The following is a 16,106-nucleotide window of genomic DNA, read 5'->3' on the forward strand; positions in this document are numbered from 1 at the left end:
CAGACGCTGTCTTTCCGACAGTCCTGCTCTTCACCTGAGGACGGCTGCTTGCGTTGTGGCCGAAACGTCGTGAGAATTATTTTATTATGTTTTATTTTTATTATTTTATTATTTCCCTTCTACGTGACTTTACCGAAAGAACCAAGAAGATTAACGCAATTGTTTAAAAAATTAAAAATTTAAGTAAACTATATTTTATCTTGCCAGCTGAAGCTCACTGACTAAGCTATTAATTTTTGTTTCAGAAGCGAACCGGCCACAAATGATAGGTGGACGAAGTCGGCTTATCGTGTGGAAATGTACAGCAGCTAAACACTCTAAAAGTCGTGATGTCGATTCTAAATGTGGAGCGAAAAGCCGGAGGACCCGGAGAAAAATCCACGCAAACACGAGGAGAGAGAGAGAGACGCAAACTCCAAATGTACAGCAGCAGGCGTCGTCAGGTTCGGTGTCGAACCCGCGACTTCCTGTACACCAGGCGAGGTAGTTAACATCTCACCACGGAGAGAGAGACACGCAAACTCCAAATATACAGCAGCAGGCGTCGTCAGGTTCGGTGTCGAACCCGTGACTTCCTGTACACCAGGCGAGGTAGTTAACATCTCACCACGGAGAGAGAGACACGCAAACTCCAAATATACAGCAGCAGGCGTCGTCAGGTTCGGTGTCGAACCCGCGACTTCCTGTACACCAGGCGAGGTAGTTAACATCTCACCACGGAGAGAGAGACACGCAAACTCCAAATGTACAGCAGCAGGCGTCGTCAGGTTCGGTGTCGAACCCGCGACTTCCTGTACACCAGGCGAGGTAGTTAACATCTCACCACGGAGAGAGAGACACGCAAACTCCAAATATACAGCAGCAGGCGTCGTCAGGTTCGGTGTCGAACCCGCGACTTCCTGTACACCAGGCGAGGTAGTTAACATCTCACCACGGAGAGAGAGACACGCAAACTCCAAATATACAGCAGCAGGCGTCGTCAGGGTCGGGGTCGAACCCGCGACTTCCTGTACACCAGGCGAGGTAGTTAATATCTCACAGCCACCGTGACGCACCGTCCATTCACGGGACGGGCAGAAGGGGGCAGCCACCCCGGGTCCATCGCTCGCGTCACGCGCAGAATTCACAACCACGACGCTCCATCCTCCATCTCCTCCTCCTCCCCACTACTACTCCCCACCACCTCCCACCACCCCCACCACCCCGACTCCTCCCCACCACCCCCCACCACCCCTTCTCCTCCCCACCACCCCCCCACCACCACCCCCTCTCCTCCCCACCACCCCCCACCCCCACTACTCCCACCACCCCCCCAATCCTCCCCACCACCCCCACCACCCCACCACCACCCCCCACCACCCCTTCTCCTCCCCACCACCCCCCCCACCACCACCCCCACCACCCCACCACCCCACCACCCCCCACCACCCCTTCTCCTCCCCACCACCCCCAACACCCCCCCCACCACCCCCACTACCCTCACCACCCCCCACCACCCCCCCACTACCCCCCCCCACTACCCCCACTCCTCCCCACCCCCCCCCCCCACCACCCCCCCACCACCCCCACCACCCCCCCCCCACCACCCCCACCACCCCCACCACCCCCCCACTATCCCCCCTCACTACCCCCACTCCTCCCCACCCCCCCCACCACCCCCCCCACCACCCCCACCACCCCCCCCCACCCCCCACCACCACCCCCCACCACCCCCCACTCATCTCCTGGCAACAGTGGATCGCTCTGGAGCGCCACGTGTTGAGTGTGAGAGTGAGGGAGCGGTGGTGCAGTGGTTAGCGCGTCACGTGTTGAGTGTGAGAGTGGGGGAGCGGTGGCGCAGTGGTTAGCGCGCCACGTATTGAGTGTGAGAGTGAGGGAGTGGTGGCGCAGTGGTTAGCGCGCCACGTGTTGGGTGTGAGTGGGGGAGCGGTGGCGCAGTGGTTAGCGCGTCACGTGTTGGGTGTGAGAGTGGGGGAGCGGTGGTGCAGTGGTTAGCGCGCCACGTGTTGGGTGTGAGAGTGGGGGAGCGGTGGCGCAGTGGTTAGCGCGCCGCGTGTTGAGTGTGAGGGTGGGGGAGCGGTGGCGCAGTGGTTAGCGCGCCACGTGTTGGGTGTGAGAGTGGGGGAGTGGTGGCGCAGTGGTTAGCGCGCCACGTGTTGGGTGTGAGAGTGGGGGAGCGGTGGCGCAATGGTTAGCGTGCCACGTGTTGAGTGTGAGAGTGGGGGAGCGGTGGTGCAGTGGTTAGCGCGCCACGTGTTGGGTGTGAGAGTGGGGGAGCGGTGGTGCAGTGGTTAGCGCGCCACGTGTTGAGTGTGAGGTGGGGGAGCGGTGGCGCAGTGGTTAGCGCGTCACGTGTTGGGTATGAGGGTGGGGGAGCGGTGGCGCAGTGGTTATCGTGCCACGTGTTGAGTGTGAGAGTGAGGAAGTGGTGGCGCAGTGGTTAGCGCGCCACGTGTTGAGTGTGAGGTGGGGGAGCGGTGGTGCAGTGGTTAGCGCGCCACGTGTTGAGTGTGAGAGTGGAGGAGCGGTGGCGCAGTGCTTAGAGCGCCGCGCCACGAACCTGGCGACCCGAGTTCTAAGATTCTCCCATCACGGCCACCAACACCTATAGTGACGATTGTCTAGCGCGGGTCCTGGGCCTCCCCCTAGGTCGACTCAGCCTTAAGTGGGCACCTGGTGCTGCGTGTACAACATCGGCAACTGGGGGATACAAAGGAGGGCCAGGCAATGTGCTTAGGCCACCCCACCCGCTCCTGTCCCGTGCCGACCTTCACGGCTGCTACTCGCTAACGGCACTTGCCCCAACAGTCCGCCGAGGCTATACGGGGCCATCTTTGCCTTTGCTCACAGTCACGGCCGTTTAATTGCCACGGCAATCGGGCAGCTGCCACCTGTGGCCTCGCGCTACGGAGGCGAGGGACCCGACCCATCGGTGTGGTTGTTGTTGGTGTCTTATTGTTAGCGTGGATTGTAACAATCAGTCACTCAGCTCTCTAGCCCTTCTAGAACATCACTAGAGTTGTACATCAGTCACTCAGCTCTCTCGCCCTTCTAGAACATCACTAGAGTTGTACATCAGTCACTCAGCTCTCTAGCCCTTCTAGAACATCACTAGAGTTGTACATCAGTCACTCAGCTCTCTCGCCCTTCTAGAACATCACTAGAGTTGTACATCAGTCACTCAGCTCTCTCGCCCTTCTAGAACATCACTAGAGTTGTACATCAGTCACTCAGCTCTCTAGCCCTTCTAGAACATCACTAGAGTTGTACATCAGTCACTCAGCTCTCTCGCCCTTCTAAAACATCACTAGAGTTGTACATCAGTCACTCAGCTCTCTCGCCCTTCTAGAACATCACTAGAGTTGTACATCAGTCACTCAGCTCTCTAGCCCTTCTAGAACATCACTAGAGTTGTACATCAGTCACTCAGCTCTCTCGCCCTTCTAGAACATCACTAGAGTTGTACATCAGTCACTCAGCTCTCTAGCCCTTCTAGAACATCACTAGAGTTGTACATCAGTCACTCAGCTCTCTAGCCCTTCTAGAACATCACTAGAATGTACATCAGTCACTCAGCTCTCTAGCCCTTCTAGAACATCACTAGAATGTACATCAGTCACTCAGCTCTCTAGCCCTTCTAGAACATCACTAGAGTTGTACATCAGTCACTCAGCTCTCTAGCCTTTCTAGAACATCACTAGAATGTACATCAGTCACTCAGCTCTCTAGCCCTTCTAGAACATCACTAGAGTTGTACATCAGTCACTCAGCTCTTTAGCCCTTCTAGAGCATCACTAGAGTTGTACATCAGTCACTCAGCTCTCTAGCCCTTCTAGAACATCACCAGAGTTGTACATCAGTCACTCAGCTCTCTAGCCCTTCTAGAGCATCACTAGAGTTGTACATCAGTCACTCAGCTCTCTAGCCCTTCTAGAGCATCACTGGAATTCCCACCACTCTGCTCTATGACCATTCATAGACACGATTCGTGTAGATTTAGATCAGTCACTCATTTACTCACATCGGACAAATATATTTCGAAACTTCCAAATACACTTTATTAACTTTTTTTTAAAGTAATCAACGTCGTTTTGGTTTAGATTTAAAACTTTGGCAAGATTCGGGCACACGAGTCAGTAAAAATATACATCCTTAGCCACGTTTAAATCACAGTCGGAGCCATGAATCAACTGCGGCAAATAATTGTAATCTGATTACAAGCTCTGTAAACAATTTGCAATCTGATTACAAGCTGGGTGGCGGCGGTGTTTGGTGGCTAAACTGCACGTGACCTCTCATCCAGCGCTGTGGAGGTAGTAGCGAGGGTTAGTGGAGCATGCACAGATGTTGTTGTTGTTGTTGGAATAAAAATTGCTTCTTAGTTCATCGGATTCCTGCAGTATGAATACATATTCTGATCCGGATTTCGGTCTATTTCCAGTGGATGTCAAGTAGCAGCCGTGTATCCCGTGGTTCGCTCGGTGATGCGGTACAGAAAAGTGCGTGGACTAATCTCCATTTGTTCCATCTGAGACTTAGTGTTGTAAAAAATTGGCTGTCGCTCATCAATGTGGCATTTCTGGATTTTAGGTAAATAGGCGGAATGTCGGATGAGCATCCTCCAATGAATCTTGACTTAAAAACGATTCAAAACGTATTCTGATTCAGCCATCCACCACCACCACCGATAAGAACTGGCGTCTCTTGCCAGCGAGTAATCATAACCGAATGCACTCATCATCATCATTGTTCAAGTCGTGACAATATATTTTTTATTCTGCTCTGCAGGTCATGCGCATGGCCTTCCCGCAGCAGTGTCACCAGCCAAAGCTACGAGTTGGCGGGGGGGGGGGGACGTGGCCCCTCTATCACAACCACCATGAGATTTGTTTTCAATAACAGTGTTAAAAAAATACAATAACAACTCATTAATTAAAAACGCGGTTTAAATTGTATTTTTTGGGGCCTGGAAATGCTTTCATTTACTGCACCGCATTTTTATTTTATTTGTATTTTTAATTTTAATTTAATGAGAGCTGTGAAGTTCGCAAAGCTGTCAACCCATACGGTTAATTCCGTATTCTACAAGGAAATTACATTTTGAGGTACAAACGGTGTAGAGACGTTTTAATACGGGTAGAAAACACATTTTTCGTCTATTTGTGTTTTTTCCCTTGTTATGGGAATTCGTAGGATGAACGTTGATATTTATAAGAAGCACGGGGAGACCACCCAGGTCTGAATTGGTCTGTAATAAGATAGCCACTGATTAGGGGTTCACAGGTATGCATGTAGAACAATAGGATTCCATATAGATCAATAGGGTCCCATATAGATCAATAGGATCCCATATAGATCAATAGGGTACCGTGTACATACCTGTCAACCCATACGGTTTACCCGGTATTCTAAGTAATGATAATTATTTTTTTCTATTTGTTCGTGTACACCCACCACCACACCCACCACCACACTCAACACTAGTGCACTAACCACTAGTACACTCACCACTAGTACACTCACCACTACTACACTCACCACTAGTACACACACCACGAGTACACTCACCACTAGTACACATCAGAGGTCACAAACGGGTTTTGATTCCTTACCCGTACCCGGCCGCACCAGGGTCGCAAATAGGTACCCGTACCCGGCCGGGTACGGGTACCCGTTTCCTACCCTACCCTACCAGAAATGAGTGACAAACGGTTACTCACCAGTGACTCACGGCCTACCCGTACCCGTACCCGGCTGGGTACGGGTAGACAGGTATCGGGTAAGGTACAGGTATCGGGTACCCGGTTGCGACCTCTGGTACACACACCACGAGTACACACACCACTAGTGTAATGACATGATGACACCTGCTGGCTGGGAAAGGGAAGCTTGGGTACGGGCACGGCTAAGACAACATTCCTTTCCTCTGTTACTGCTAATCCCTGCACCCCCCCTTGGTGCTGTTGATCCTGCATAATGCATGGGCATAATATGACTTTGAAACCCCCCCGCCCACCTCCTACGCATTTTCCATGTATATGCTAAATTCCTCTTCATATGCACATTCTTTTGTTAAGGCGCTCTCTCTTCCACCTCCAACGCAGCTTATATATAAGCTCCTAGCTTGGCATTGTCTCATTCTTCACCTGAGGACGGCTGCTTGCGTTGTGGCTGAAACGTCGTGAGAATTATTTTATTATGTTTTATTTTTATTATTTTATTACTTCCCTTCTACGTGACTTTACCGAAAGAACCAAGAAGAAAAAAAACATCCAATCTGAAAGGGAGGTAATGGGCGGAGTTGGCTGAGATGTTCCAGGAACCTGCTGGAAGTTTCCACGAAAGGTCGTGGCCGGAGGCGGAGCCTAGCCGCGCCCGGGGAGATATAAGCGGGGGTTGACCGGGGCTCGGGGTTTGCGTGTGGAGTCTTGGGCCCGGGACTGCCTCGCTGCTCGCCGTCATCTCTCCATCATCCAGCCACGTGGAAGATCTCCCGCGAGGTTTGAATCACCGTTCCTCGTCACGCCGCCAGTCAGCGGCGTAGCGGAGTGAGGGCGGTGGGACCGCGCCGAGTGATCGGCCGTGTGTAGCTAGTAGAGGCGTTCATATCTTAGGTGTTGTACTCAGTGTGAGACGTTGAAGTGTTGCCCTGTGTTGTGCCCAGTGTGAGAAATAAAGAAGTACCCTCCACACGACGCGTCGCAGAAGTCGCTCGTTACACTAGTACACTCACCACTATACTCATAACTACAAACCAGTCAACCCCTTACCAGTGTCCTACCTTATTACAGAGGGGGGGAGGGAGGAAGGGGGGGGGCTCCCGGGGGGAGGGGGGGGCGGGGGGAGGGGGGGAGCCGGGGGGAGGGGAGGAGCATCCCTCGCTCATAGCGCAGCGCGCTAACCGCTACACCACCGCTCCCCATCTACACACACGCGCAAGCATCAGCGTCTTGTCCTTGCGAGTAAGGAATCCAATCCGTACGCTCCCCCCCTCCCCCAGTCCCCTCCTTGAGTTCCTCCCCCCCCCCCTTCCATCCCTCCCCAGTACCCCACTTACCCCCACCACCATCACTCCCCAGACCACCCCCCAGAGCCGGCCCAGCCACTAAGCGACCCTTGCAATTGCAAAGGGCCCCGTGGCCAGCAGAGGGCCCCCTAGAGTCACTGCTAGCTAGTGGGTGAAAAAAATCATACATCAAAGGGGCCTCCAACCAAATTTTGCTTAGGGCCCCCAAAGGTCTAGGGCCGGTTCTGCCACCCCCCCCCCCCCCACCACCACGTGCTTTACATTCGCGTGAGCGGTAGCTGATTCTTAGCCGCTTTCTCCTTGCGACACGTCCCGCACAGCACGCCGAGGAACCCGTTGACGAACTGAACAGCGCACAGCAGCACCTGGACAGCGCCCGTGACCGCGACGATCGTGAAGAGGGCCACGTGCCACTTCACGGCGTTCGGGGGCTTCAAGCAGACGTCCCACAAGGTGCTGTTGAAGAGGTAGCTGCTTCTGTTCGAAGGTTGAGGGGGGCGGGGGCGCAGAGAGAGAGAGAGGGGGTGGCGGGGGGGTAGCTACTCGTGTAGGGTCGAATTGGTGCTGTGTCTGTGTGTGTCTGTGTGTGTGTCTGTGTGTGTCTGTGTGTGTGTGTGTGTCTGTGTGTGTGTGTGTCTGTGTGTGCGGGGAGGTGCTCGCTAACAGCACTTGCCCCTACAGTCTGTTAAGGCTATACGGGGGATCTTTATCTTTGTGGGGGGAGCGGTAGTGTAGCGGTATGCGCGCTGCACTACGAACCCAGCGACCCGAGTTCGATTCCCGCTCACGGCCAACACCAGTGACGATTATCTGAACCGGTGCTGGGCCTGCCCTAGGTCGACTCAGCCTCAAATGAGTACCTGGTGCGGTGTGTAAACATCACCACTAGGGAGACAAAGGCGGTCGGGTGTGGTGCTGGCCACCCACCCCCTCGTGTACCGTTGCAGCCTTCATAGGTGCTCGCTAAAAGCACTTGCCCCTACAGTCTGTTAAGGCTATACGGGGGATCTTTATCTTTGTGTGGTTTATCGGTGGTGTAGCGGTTAGCGACCCGGGTTCGATTCCCGTTCAACAGCAAACACCGGTGACGATCATGTGAACTGGTCATGGGCCTCCCCTAGGTCGACTCAGCCTAAAATGAATACCTTCAAAATCATATCCATTGACAGACCCGTCCCTTCAACTAGCGCTGTTTGTGTCCAGCGTGTTCTGCTTGACGTCGCACCTACGATTAGCCGCGGTGGGCTTCGTCCGGTGCAAGCGAAAGAGGTTCAATGCACGGACGTACATGCGACTCGTGGCACTTACTGCACGTTGTCCTGGTTAATGTTGGGGAAGTGCTGCTCGAATGGATAAATCCACTCCTCCGACGTGGAATTCACGTTGCATTTGGGTCCTTGAATGAGCCCCACTGTGCTTACAGCAAGGCAATAGCCAGAACCAGCCAGGCCCACGACGGAGAAAAGGACTGACATCAACATCTGTTTGGAGAACAGACAAACAAACAACAACAACAGCAACATCGTCGTCGTCGTTATTGTCATCAACTTCGTAATTGTACAAGTCAAGTGTCAAGGATTCATCAGCATGCACGTCAAGACTATGGGCAGTGTTAGTCCATGGCAATGTTAGTCTATGGGCAATGTTAGTCTGTGGGCAATGTTAGTCTATGGGCAATGTTAGTCTAAGGGCAATGTTAGTCTATGGGTAATGTTAGTATATTGGCAATGTTAGTCTATGGGCAATAATAATGATGATGATCCTGAGAATGTTGATAGTGATGATGGCGGTTTTGTAGCGATTAGCGGCTTTGCTACAAAACTGGAGTCGCGAGTTCCATTCCCCCTCACGGCCAACACCGGTGACGATTGTCTGAACCGGTCCTGGGCCTCCCCTAGGTCGACTCAGCCTCCAATGAGTACCTGGTGCGGTGTGTCAACATCACCACCGGGGAGACAAAGGCGGCCGGGCGTGGTGCTGGCCACCCACCCCCTCGTGTACCGTGCCGGCCTCCATAGGTGCTGCTCGCTAACAGCACTTGCCCCGACAGTCCGTTGAAGGCTATACGGGGCATCTTTGTCTTTGTGTGCTCAGGGTTTTCTCGTGAGGTGCCGGCTCTCACCCCACATCTGTTCGCGCAGCAGCCCCGCTTGAGTCCCGCACATATCATCTGCATCGCTGATAGCAGGACCTGTGCAACAACATCATCACCTTCAGCAACAATAACATCGATAATTGTTTTTTTACCCTTCTATCTGGCAACAAAACTGACACCTTTTTTACAAGGAGTCATGTTTGTATAGACCACAATACCTGCAGTCATAATGCAAACAAAAAACATAACTCTGATAATGTATGCACTGTCCTTGAAGTTGATTGGTCCACACCCGAGACAGCTTTCCTTAGAGCCTAGTCTCACATGGTGTTGGACCAGATGACGCCAAAAGGTGCACAACTCAAAGACAATGCACCATCAGAGTATGAGAGCTCGGGGAAAGTATTTACACCATTGTTAGAGTTATGTTTTTTGTTTGCATTATGACTGCAGGTATTGTGGTCTATGCAAACATGACTCCTTGTAAAAAAAGGTGTCAGTTTTGTTGTCAGATAAAAGGGTAAAAAAACAATTATTATGTTTTTTACTGGCAAATGAGGTTCCAATGGTGTAAACAATAACATCGCTAACAATAGATAAAGATACACCCCGTATGGGGGGAGGGGTTGCAGAGAGAATTGACTTTTAAACAACTTGTATTGCCGCCAGCAGCAACAGCACTGGAGGCGATTTCAATATGAAATACACAAAGTCACCGGCAAACAAATGAAAATAAATTTCGATTTAAAGCATTCGTGACTGCAGGGATTAATCTTCTTGGTTCTTTCGGTAAAGTCACGTAGAAGGGAAATAATAAAATAAAAATAATAATTTTATTATGTTGTAATTTTTTTATTTCATTATTTCCCTTCTACGTGACTTTACCGAAATAACCAAGAAACTGATAATAAACGTTACAAATCGACGCGCTGTGGCGCTAAAAGCACCACAGAGAGAGAGAGGGAAAAATAGATAGAGAGGGGGTACAGAGAGAGGGGGGGGGGGGGCAGAGAGGGGGGTAGAGAGAGTAGAAAGGGGTAAGAAGAGCAGAGCGAAAAATCTTCTGTTAAATCATTCATTAAAAAAAGTGAAGCAAAGCATAAACAAACGAAATGATGAACGAAGCAAAGTGCCGAATACACCGAGCATCTTCTTGTTTCCTCTGATCGTTAAAAAAGAGAGAATGAGAGAGAGAGAGAGGAAATAAAAGAGAGAGAATGAGAGAGAGAAAGAGAATAGAGAGAGGGTTTATACCAATTTTATTGCTGCCAGCGGCAAACGCACTGGTGCCAATTTTGATGCAAGGACCACAATCGATTTATTTTTCGATTTAAAGCTTTCGTGACTGCAGGGATTGATCTTCTTGGTTCTTTCGGTAAAGTCACGTAGAAGAGAAATAATAAAATAATAAAAATAAAACATAATAAAATAATTCTCACGACGTTTCGGCCACAACGCAAGCAGCCATCCTCAGGTGGAGAGCAGGTCTGTCGAGGAGACAGAGTCTGAATGAATGCTCTCCACCTGAGGACGGCTGCTTGCGTTGTGGCCGAAACGTCGTGAGAATTATTTTATTATGTTTTATTTTTATTATTTTATTATTTCCCTTCCACGTGACTTTACCGAAAGAACCAAGAACATGAACCACAATCGAGTCCAGCGTCACGTGCGCGCGTCACAAACACGCGTGTCACGTGGCGCGTGTCACGTGGCGCGCGCCACGCGCATCGCAGCAACGTGACGTCGTTTCGCACGACTCGCTCCACAAAGCAGCTCGTTACGCAGAGAGTGAGAGTCACGTAGGTAAAAAAATAAAATTAAAATCAATAAAATCCGCACCTTAACAACTCTTGGAACCTCCGAGTTCAACCAGTCTACACAACAAAAGCTCATTCCTAGCAGCGTGCTTCAGCCGCACCGAACCTCACAAAAATAATATCCAGGGGCCTACCTTGGCTCTTCCCACCCTCAACCAGTATATATATACAAGGAGTGTTTTCTTGGAATTTATCTTACTTGATACATCTATCGTGCTGTGACGGTTCCACCTGAAGACGGAAGCCTCCGAAACGTCGTGATTTTTATTTTATTTTCATTTTACTTTTATTAATTTTAATTTTTTACCTACGCGACTTTACCGAAAAAACATAAGAATATGAATCCTTGCAGTCACGAAAGCTTCAAATCTAGAATAGAGTGAGAGAGTGGAGAGCTCTGCATGCAGATATGAACCACCCGTCGGAGGCCGTAGGACTGCGAGAAGGGCTGCGTGAAGATGCAGCACTTGTCGTAAAAAAATGTTATTTATATATATTTTTTTACAAATATTACATAGAAAACAGGGGGAACATAGACATGGAGAAGGGAGAGAGGGGTAGAGAGAGAGAGGGGAAGAGAGAGAGGGAAGGGGTAAGAAGGAGGAGAGCATAGCGTGAAATCTTTCGTGAAATATTTCATTTAAAAGGGGTGGGGGGGGGGGGGCACATAAAGCAAAGGATTGAAAAAAAAACGAAATGATGAACGAAGCAAAGTGCCGACTACACCGAGCATCTTCTTGTTTCCACTGATCGTAAAAAAAAGTGAGAGACAGAGAAATAGATTGAGAGAGAGAGTGAGAGAGAGATAGAGACTTTTGACTTTTAACAACTTTTATTGCCGCCAGCAGCAACAGCACTGGAGGCAATTTCGATATGAAATACACAAAGTCACCAGCAACACAAATGAAAAATGACGCTACAAATCCACGCGCTGTGGTGCTAAATGCACCGCGCACAACACGACAGAAAAGTCACGCGGTGGCGGTGATGGTCATCGCGAACGCCGCGGTGACGAGCGAGCGAGCGCTTCAGAAGGTGAACAATATAGTGAGATAGAGTGAGAGAAATAAATATAGCGTGAGAGAGAGAGAAATAGAGTGAGAGAGAGAGAGTGAGCGAGAGAGTGAGCGAGCGAGAGTGAGCGAAAAAAAAATTACGAAATGATGAACGAAGCAAAGTGCCGAATGCACCGAGCATCTTCTTGTTTCCACTGATCGTAAAAGAAAACAGAGAGACAGACATTCTCACCAGAATTCCACCGCCTCCAATGCCTCCCAGGAACAGTGCGTAGACGGTGATGCGAGCGGTGGGTTCCTCCATGAAAATGTGGTCGACTGCTCCGTTGGGGAAAAACATTAGCGCGTTGCCCAGGATGGCAAGGACGGCGAGTGGGATGAGAGAGATGCCCACGCACATGGTGCATTTGCCCGTGCACATTGTTGCGACGTGTGTGTGTCTGTCTGTGCGTTGAACTTCTTTCGCACCGTACGTAGCCAAACCGTGCTAGTCGGAGGGTGCCTATTGGCTGGGGTCCAACCAGCAAAGGAAAAGGCTGGCGGTTTATCCCAAACTTGTTCGCGTGGAAGAGCCGCTCGCTTACTAAACTAAAATGTGTTTACTTCACCAGGTGAAGGCGCACTGCGCTGTCTTTGTATCGCTATTTTTTCTTATTTTTTTAGAAGCGACCTGGCCACAAACGATTTCTCAACGAGCGCACGTAGCAGAGCCGACGTAGTGCACAGATGAAGACAAAGATCCTCCTACACTCCACCGCGTAGCCTTCAGAAGACTGTTGGGTCAAGTGCGACTTCAAGGAAGGTCAACGCGGCGCGTAGAAGAAAACACAAAGACAAAGATCCTGCGTGTATAGCCTGAACAGACTGTTGGGGCAAGTGCTGTTAGCGAGCACCGATGAAATAAAAAAAAACACAGAGAGAGAGAAAAAGCGACAAACGTACGCACACACGCGAAAAAAAAATGTAACTTTAAAAATAAATAAAAATGTATATCCAAGAAAGAGTTTGAACTGTTGAGAAATCTTTAGGCGCTAATGGGTGGTTTCTGATCTGGCTGCGGGTCTGTGCACTCCTGGCCTTTATACGCGGGCGACGGTCTCGGGCCGAGTGTCACATGAGCCATCATCACGATCACGGGTGAGGGGGTAGTGGGGGGTAGTGGGGGGCTGTGGTGGAGGGGGGGGCTTTGGGGAAACACGCTGGTGGAGTTGAACCCTCGACAATCATTGATCGAGGTTGTTGTGCGCACCCTCTCGGGATGAAACGTGACACATTAACACTAACACCCCCTCGGTCTGGAGATCTTCAACTAACCGATTATGTTTTTTTATATTCTTGCTTCTTTCGGTGAAGTCACGTAGAAAGAAAATTAAAATAAAATTAAAATTAAAATAAATTGATATTTTTTGCGATCGAAACGTCGTGATTTGTTTAATTTTATTTCTAACTATGTGACTTTACAGAAAGAACCAAAGAGAAGACCGCTTGCGTTGCGATCGAAACGTCGTGGGTTTTTTGCATATTTATTTATTTTTATTTTAATTTTGGTTTTTTTTCTATCTCCGTGACTTTACCGAAAGCACCAAGCATATGAATTCCTGCAGTCACGAAAGTTTTGAGTCGATTACGTCTTCTTATATTTGACCAGGTAAGGGCTCATTGAGCTCTACATGTCCCTGCTGTCAGCAGCGACCCGGCGTCGAATGACATCTCCACAAAGTGGCGTCATCGAGGGATCATCGTGTGGACATGTAAAGCGTTGGCCAAACACTCTAAATCCGTGATGTTCATTTTAAATGTAGATTGGAAAAAGCGGAGAACTGGAGAACAAACAAAAATCCACGCGACCACGGGGCTAGAGAGAGAGAGAGAGATACACGCAAACTCGGGATCGAACCCACGAACTCCTGTATACCAGGCGAGGTAGTTAACATCTCGCCACCGTGATGATGATGATGAGAGAGAGAGAAAGACACGCAAACTCAAAGTATAGAGATGTCAGAATTGGGAACTAACCCACGACCTCCTGTATACCAGGCGAGGTAGTTAACATCTCGCCAACGTGATGATGATGAGAGAGAGAGACACGCAAACTCGGGATTGAACCCACGAACTCCTGTATACCAGGCGAGGTAGTTAACATCTCGCCACCGTGATGATGATGATGAGAGAGAGAGAAAGACACGCAAACTCAAAGTATAGAGATGTCAGAATTGGGAACTAACCCACGACCTCCTGTATACCAGGCGAGGTAGTTAACATCTCACCACCGTGATAATGATGATGATGAGAGAGAGACACGTCAAATATGCAACGGGCGTCAGGGTCGGGATCGAACCCACGACTTCCTGTACACCAGGCGAGGTGGTTAATGGTGATACTCATGATGGTTCATCATTATGATGATCGTGATGGTGATGACCATGAAGGTGATGGCAAGACCGGAATGGTAAGGCCATGATTCTCAACAACACGACGCCAATCCTCCAGGCTCTCCTGTTCTCTCGAACATTCCGTCAACCAAAATATCCGCAGAGACCTGGGCGTACAAACTGCTCCTGCAAGGGAGTTGACACTTTTCTCTTACCAACTACAACCACCACCACTACCACCAATGTCGCCCCGATGGCCACTCAAATCCCAATACCCACCCACCCATCCCTTCTGATATCGCGCTGCAGCTGCTGCTCCTCCTGCTGCTGTCACCATCCTAGAATCTCAGCCGGGCCCGGGAGGAAGGAAAGGGAACGTCATAACCTCTGGTCAACACAGTGTAAGAACGCAGACGTACGTACGTGTGTGTGTGTATGTACGGCACGACACGGGCTGGAGAAGAGATGGACTGTTGCAGTACATGGGGATACGTGGAGCTGAGTGGACTTGCCGATGACCGGTACCAGCGGTGTCAAGATCGGCCTCTGTGGAGGAGGCTCGTGAAGGACGCTGCTACTGGGCAGTTGGAGGCAGTCGCTCTCCAGCAACAACGGAGGGCAGAGGAGCGACGCTCACAACAACGAGCGGAGCGCCGGGCGGATAAAATGCAGCACATTAGGGGGGCACAGGTGTTGCATCTGCTAGTCATCTCAGTCAGCCAACTCATGGCACCTGCTGGGTCTTTCCCGTGGCCTCCTGTCAGCGAGCACTTGTACACTTTGCGTGGTCACCATTCATCACTTAGTGTCGGATGATGGCTGTGTTGGTGTTGGTGTCTATGTTGAACTTCTTTCGCACCGTACGTAGAACGAGCGCGCTAATCGGAGGTGCGGGGGCAAGGACATCACTGTCAACCCAGGAGCAGCAGCAGCAGCATCATCACCAAATCGTTTCTCAAAAACAAAATAAAGACATCTGCGTTTGTTGTTGTTGTTGTTGTGCCGCCCTTCATATGTGCTGTTACCAGTGCCGAATTATCCTAGTAGCAAAAGTAGTTATACATGTAGTAGCTACACGTGTAGTAGCTGCACGTGCAGTAGCTACAACACGTGTAGTAGCTACAACACGTGCAGTAGCTACAACACGTGTAGTAGCTGCAACACGTGTAGTAGCTACAACACGTGTAGTAGCTGCACGTGTAGTAGCTACACGTGTAGTAGCTGCACGTGTAGTAGCTACACGTGTAGTAGCTGCACGTGTAGTAGCTACACGTGTAGTAGCACCACGTGTAGTAGCACCACGTGTAGTAGCTACACGTGTAGTAGCTACACGTGTAGTAGCTACACGTGTAGTAGCTACAACACGTGTAGTAGCTACAACACGTGTAGTAGCTACAACACGTGTAGTAGCTACACGTGTAGTAGCTACAACACGTGTAGTAGCTACACGTGTAGTAGCTACAACACGTGTAGTAGCTACTACACGTGTAGTAGCTACAACACGTGCAGTAGCTACACGTGTAGTAGCTACCACACGTGTAGTAGCTATAACACGTGTAGTAGCTACACGTGTAGTAGCTACAACACGTGTAGTAGCTACACGTGTAGTAGCTACAACACGTGTAGTAGCTACAACACGTGTAGTAGCTACAACACGTGTAGTAGCTACACGTGTAGTAGCTACCACACGTGTAGTAGCTACGGGTCCCGCACTTTCAAGGGCCCCTCGCTGAATGCTTCAAGCTATCAATTCCGGTTCAGTGATTCTGCACTTGCTCT

General features: G+C 50.3%; 2 protein-coding genes across 3 annotated transcripts in view; both read right to left on the reverse strand.

Annotated features, from left to right (window-relative positions):
* LOC133357446 (von Willebrand factor A domain-containing protein 5B1-like) overlaps positions 1-1,090 on the reverse strand; it is a 52,590-nt gene extending 51,500 nt beyond the window's left edge. The window contains exon 1 of the mRNA XM_061575395.1: positions 1,056-1,090. The gene's annotated coding sequence lies outside the window, so the exon portion shown is untranslated. The remainder of the gene's footprint in view (positions 1-1,055) is intronic.
* Positions 1,091-4,035: 2,945 nt separating this feature from the next.
* LOC133357523 (transmembrane 4 L6 family member 5-like) lies at positions 4,036-13,003 on the reverse strand. 2 transcript variants are annotated; one of them, XM_061575494.1, is made up of 4 exons: positions 12,188-13,003; positions 9,150-9,218; positions 8,336-8,508; positions 4,036-7,501 (listed from the first exon to the last, which is right to left on the reverse strand). In XM_061575494.1, the coding sequence occupies exons 1-4, from the start codon at positions 12,374-12,376 to the stop codon at positions 7,285-7,287; spliced, it is 648 nt and encodes a 215-aa protein (XP_061431478.1). In that variant the 5' UTR covers positions 12,377-13,003; the 3' UTR covers positions 4,036-7,284. The 2 variants fall into 2 exon arrangements, with proteins under 2 accessions (XP_061431478.1, XP_061431475.1); XM_061575491.1 differs by having other exon boundaries at positions 4,036-7,504.
* Positions 13,004-16,106: the final 3,103 nt, after the last annotated feature.

This window comes from Lethenteron reissneri, chromosome 58 (genome assembly GCF_015708825.2).
Source record: "Lethenteron reissneri isolate LAM-NWPU_2019-01 chromosome 58, ASM1570882v1, whole genome shotgun sequence".
NCBI classification, from domain to species: domain Eukaryota; kingdom Metazoa; phylum Chordata; class Hyperoartia; order Petromyzontiformes; family Petromyzontidae; genus Lethenteron; species Lethenteron reissneri.

Excerpts from the sequence above, each read along its gene's own strand:
- LOC133357523 (XM_061575491.1), bottom strand. The coding sequence starts at position 12,376 with ATGTGCACGGGCAAATGCACCATGTGCGTGGGCATCTCTCTCATCCCA. Across the intron at positions 9,219-12,187 it reads TTGGAGGCGGTGGAATTCTG|GTCCTGCTATCAGCGATGCA; the intron begins GTGAGAATGTCT and ends GTTGTTGCACAG. Across the intron at positions 8,509-9,149 it reads GCTGCGCGAACAGATGTGGG|ATGTTGATGTCAGTCCTTTT; the intron begins GTGAGAGCCGGC and ends TTCTCCAAACAG.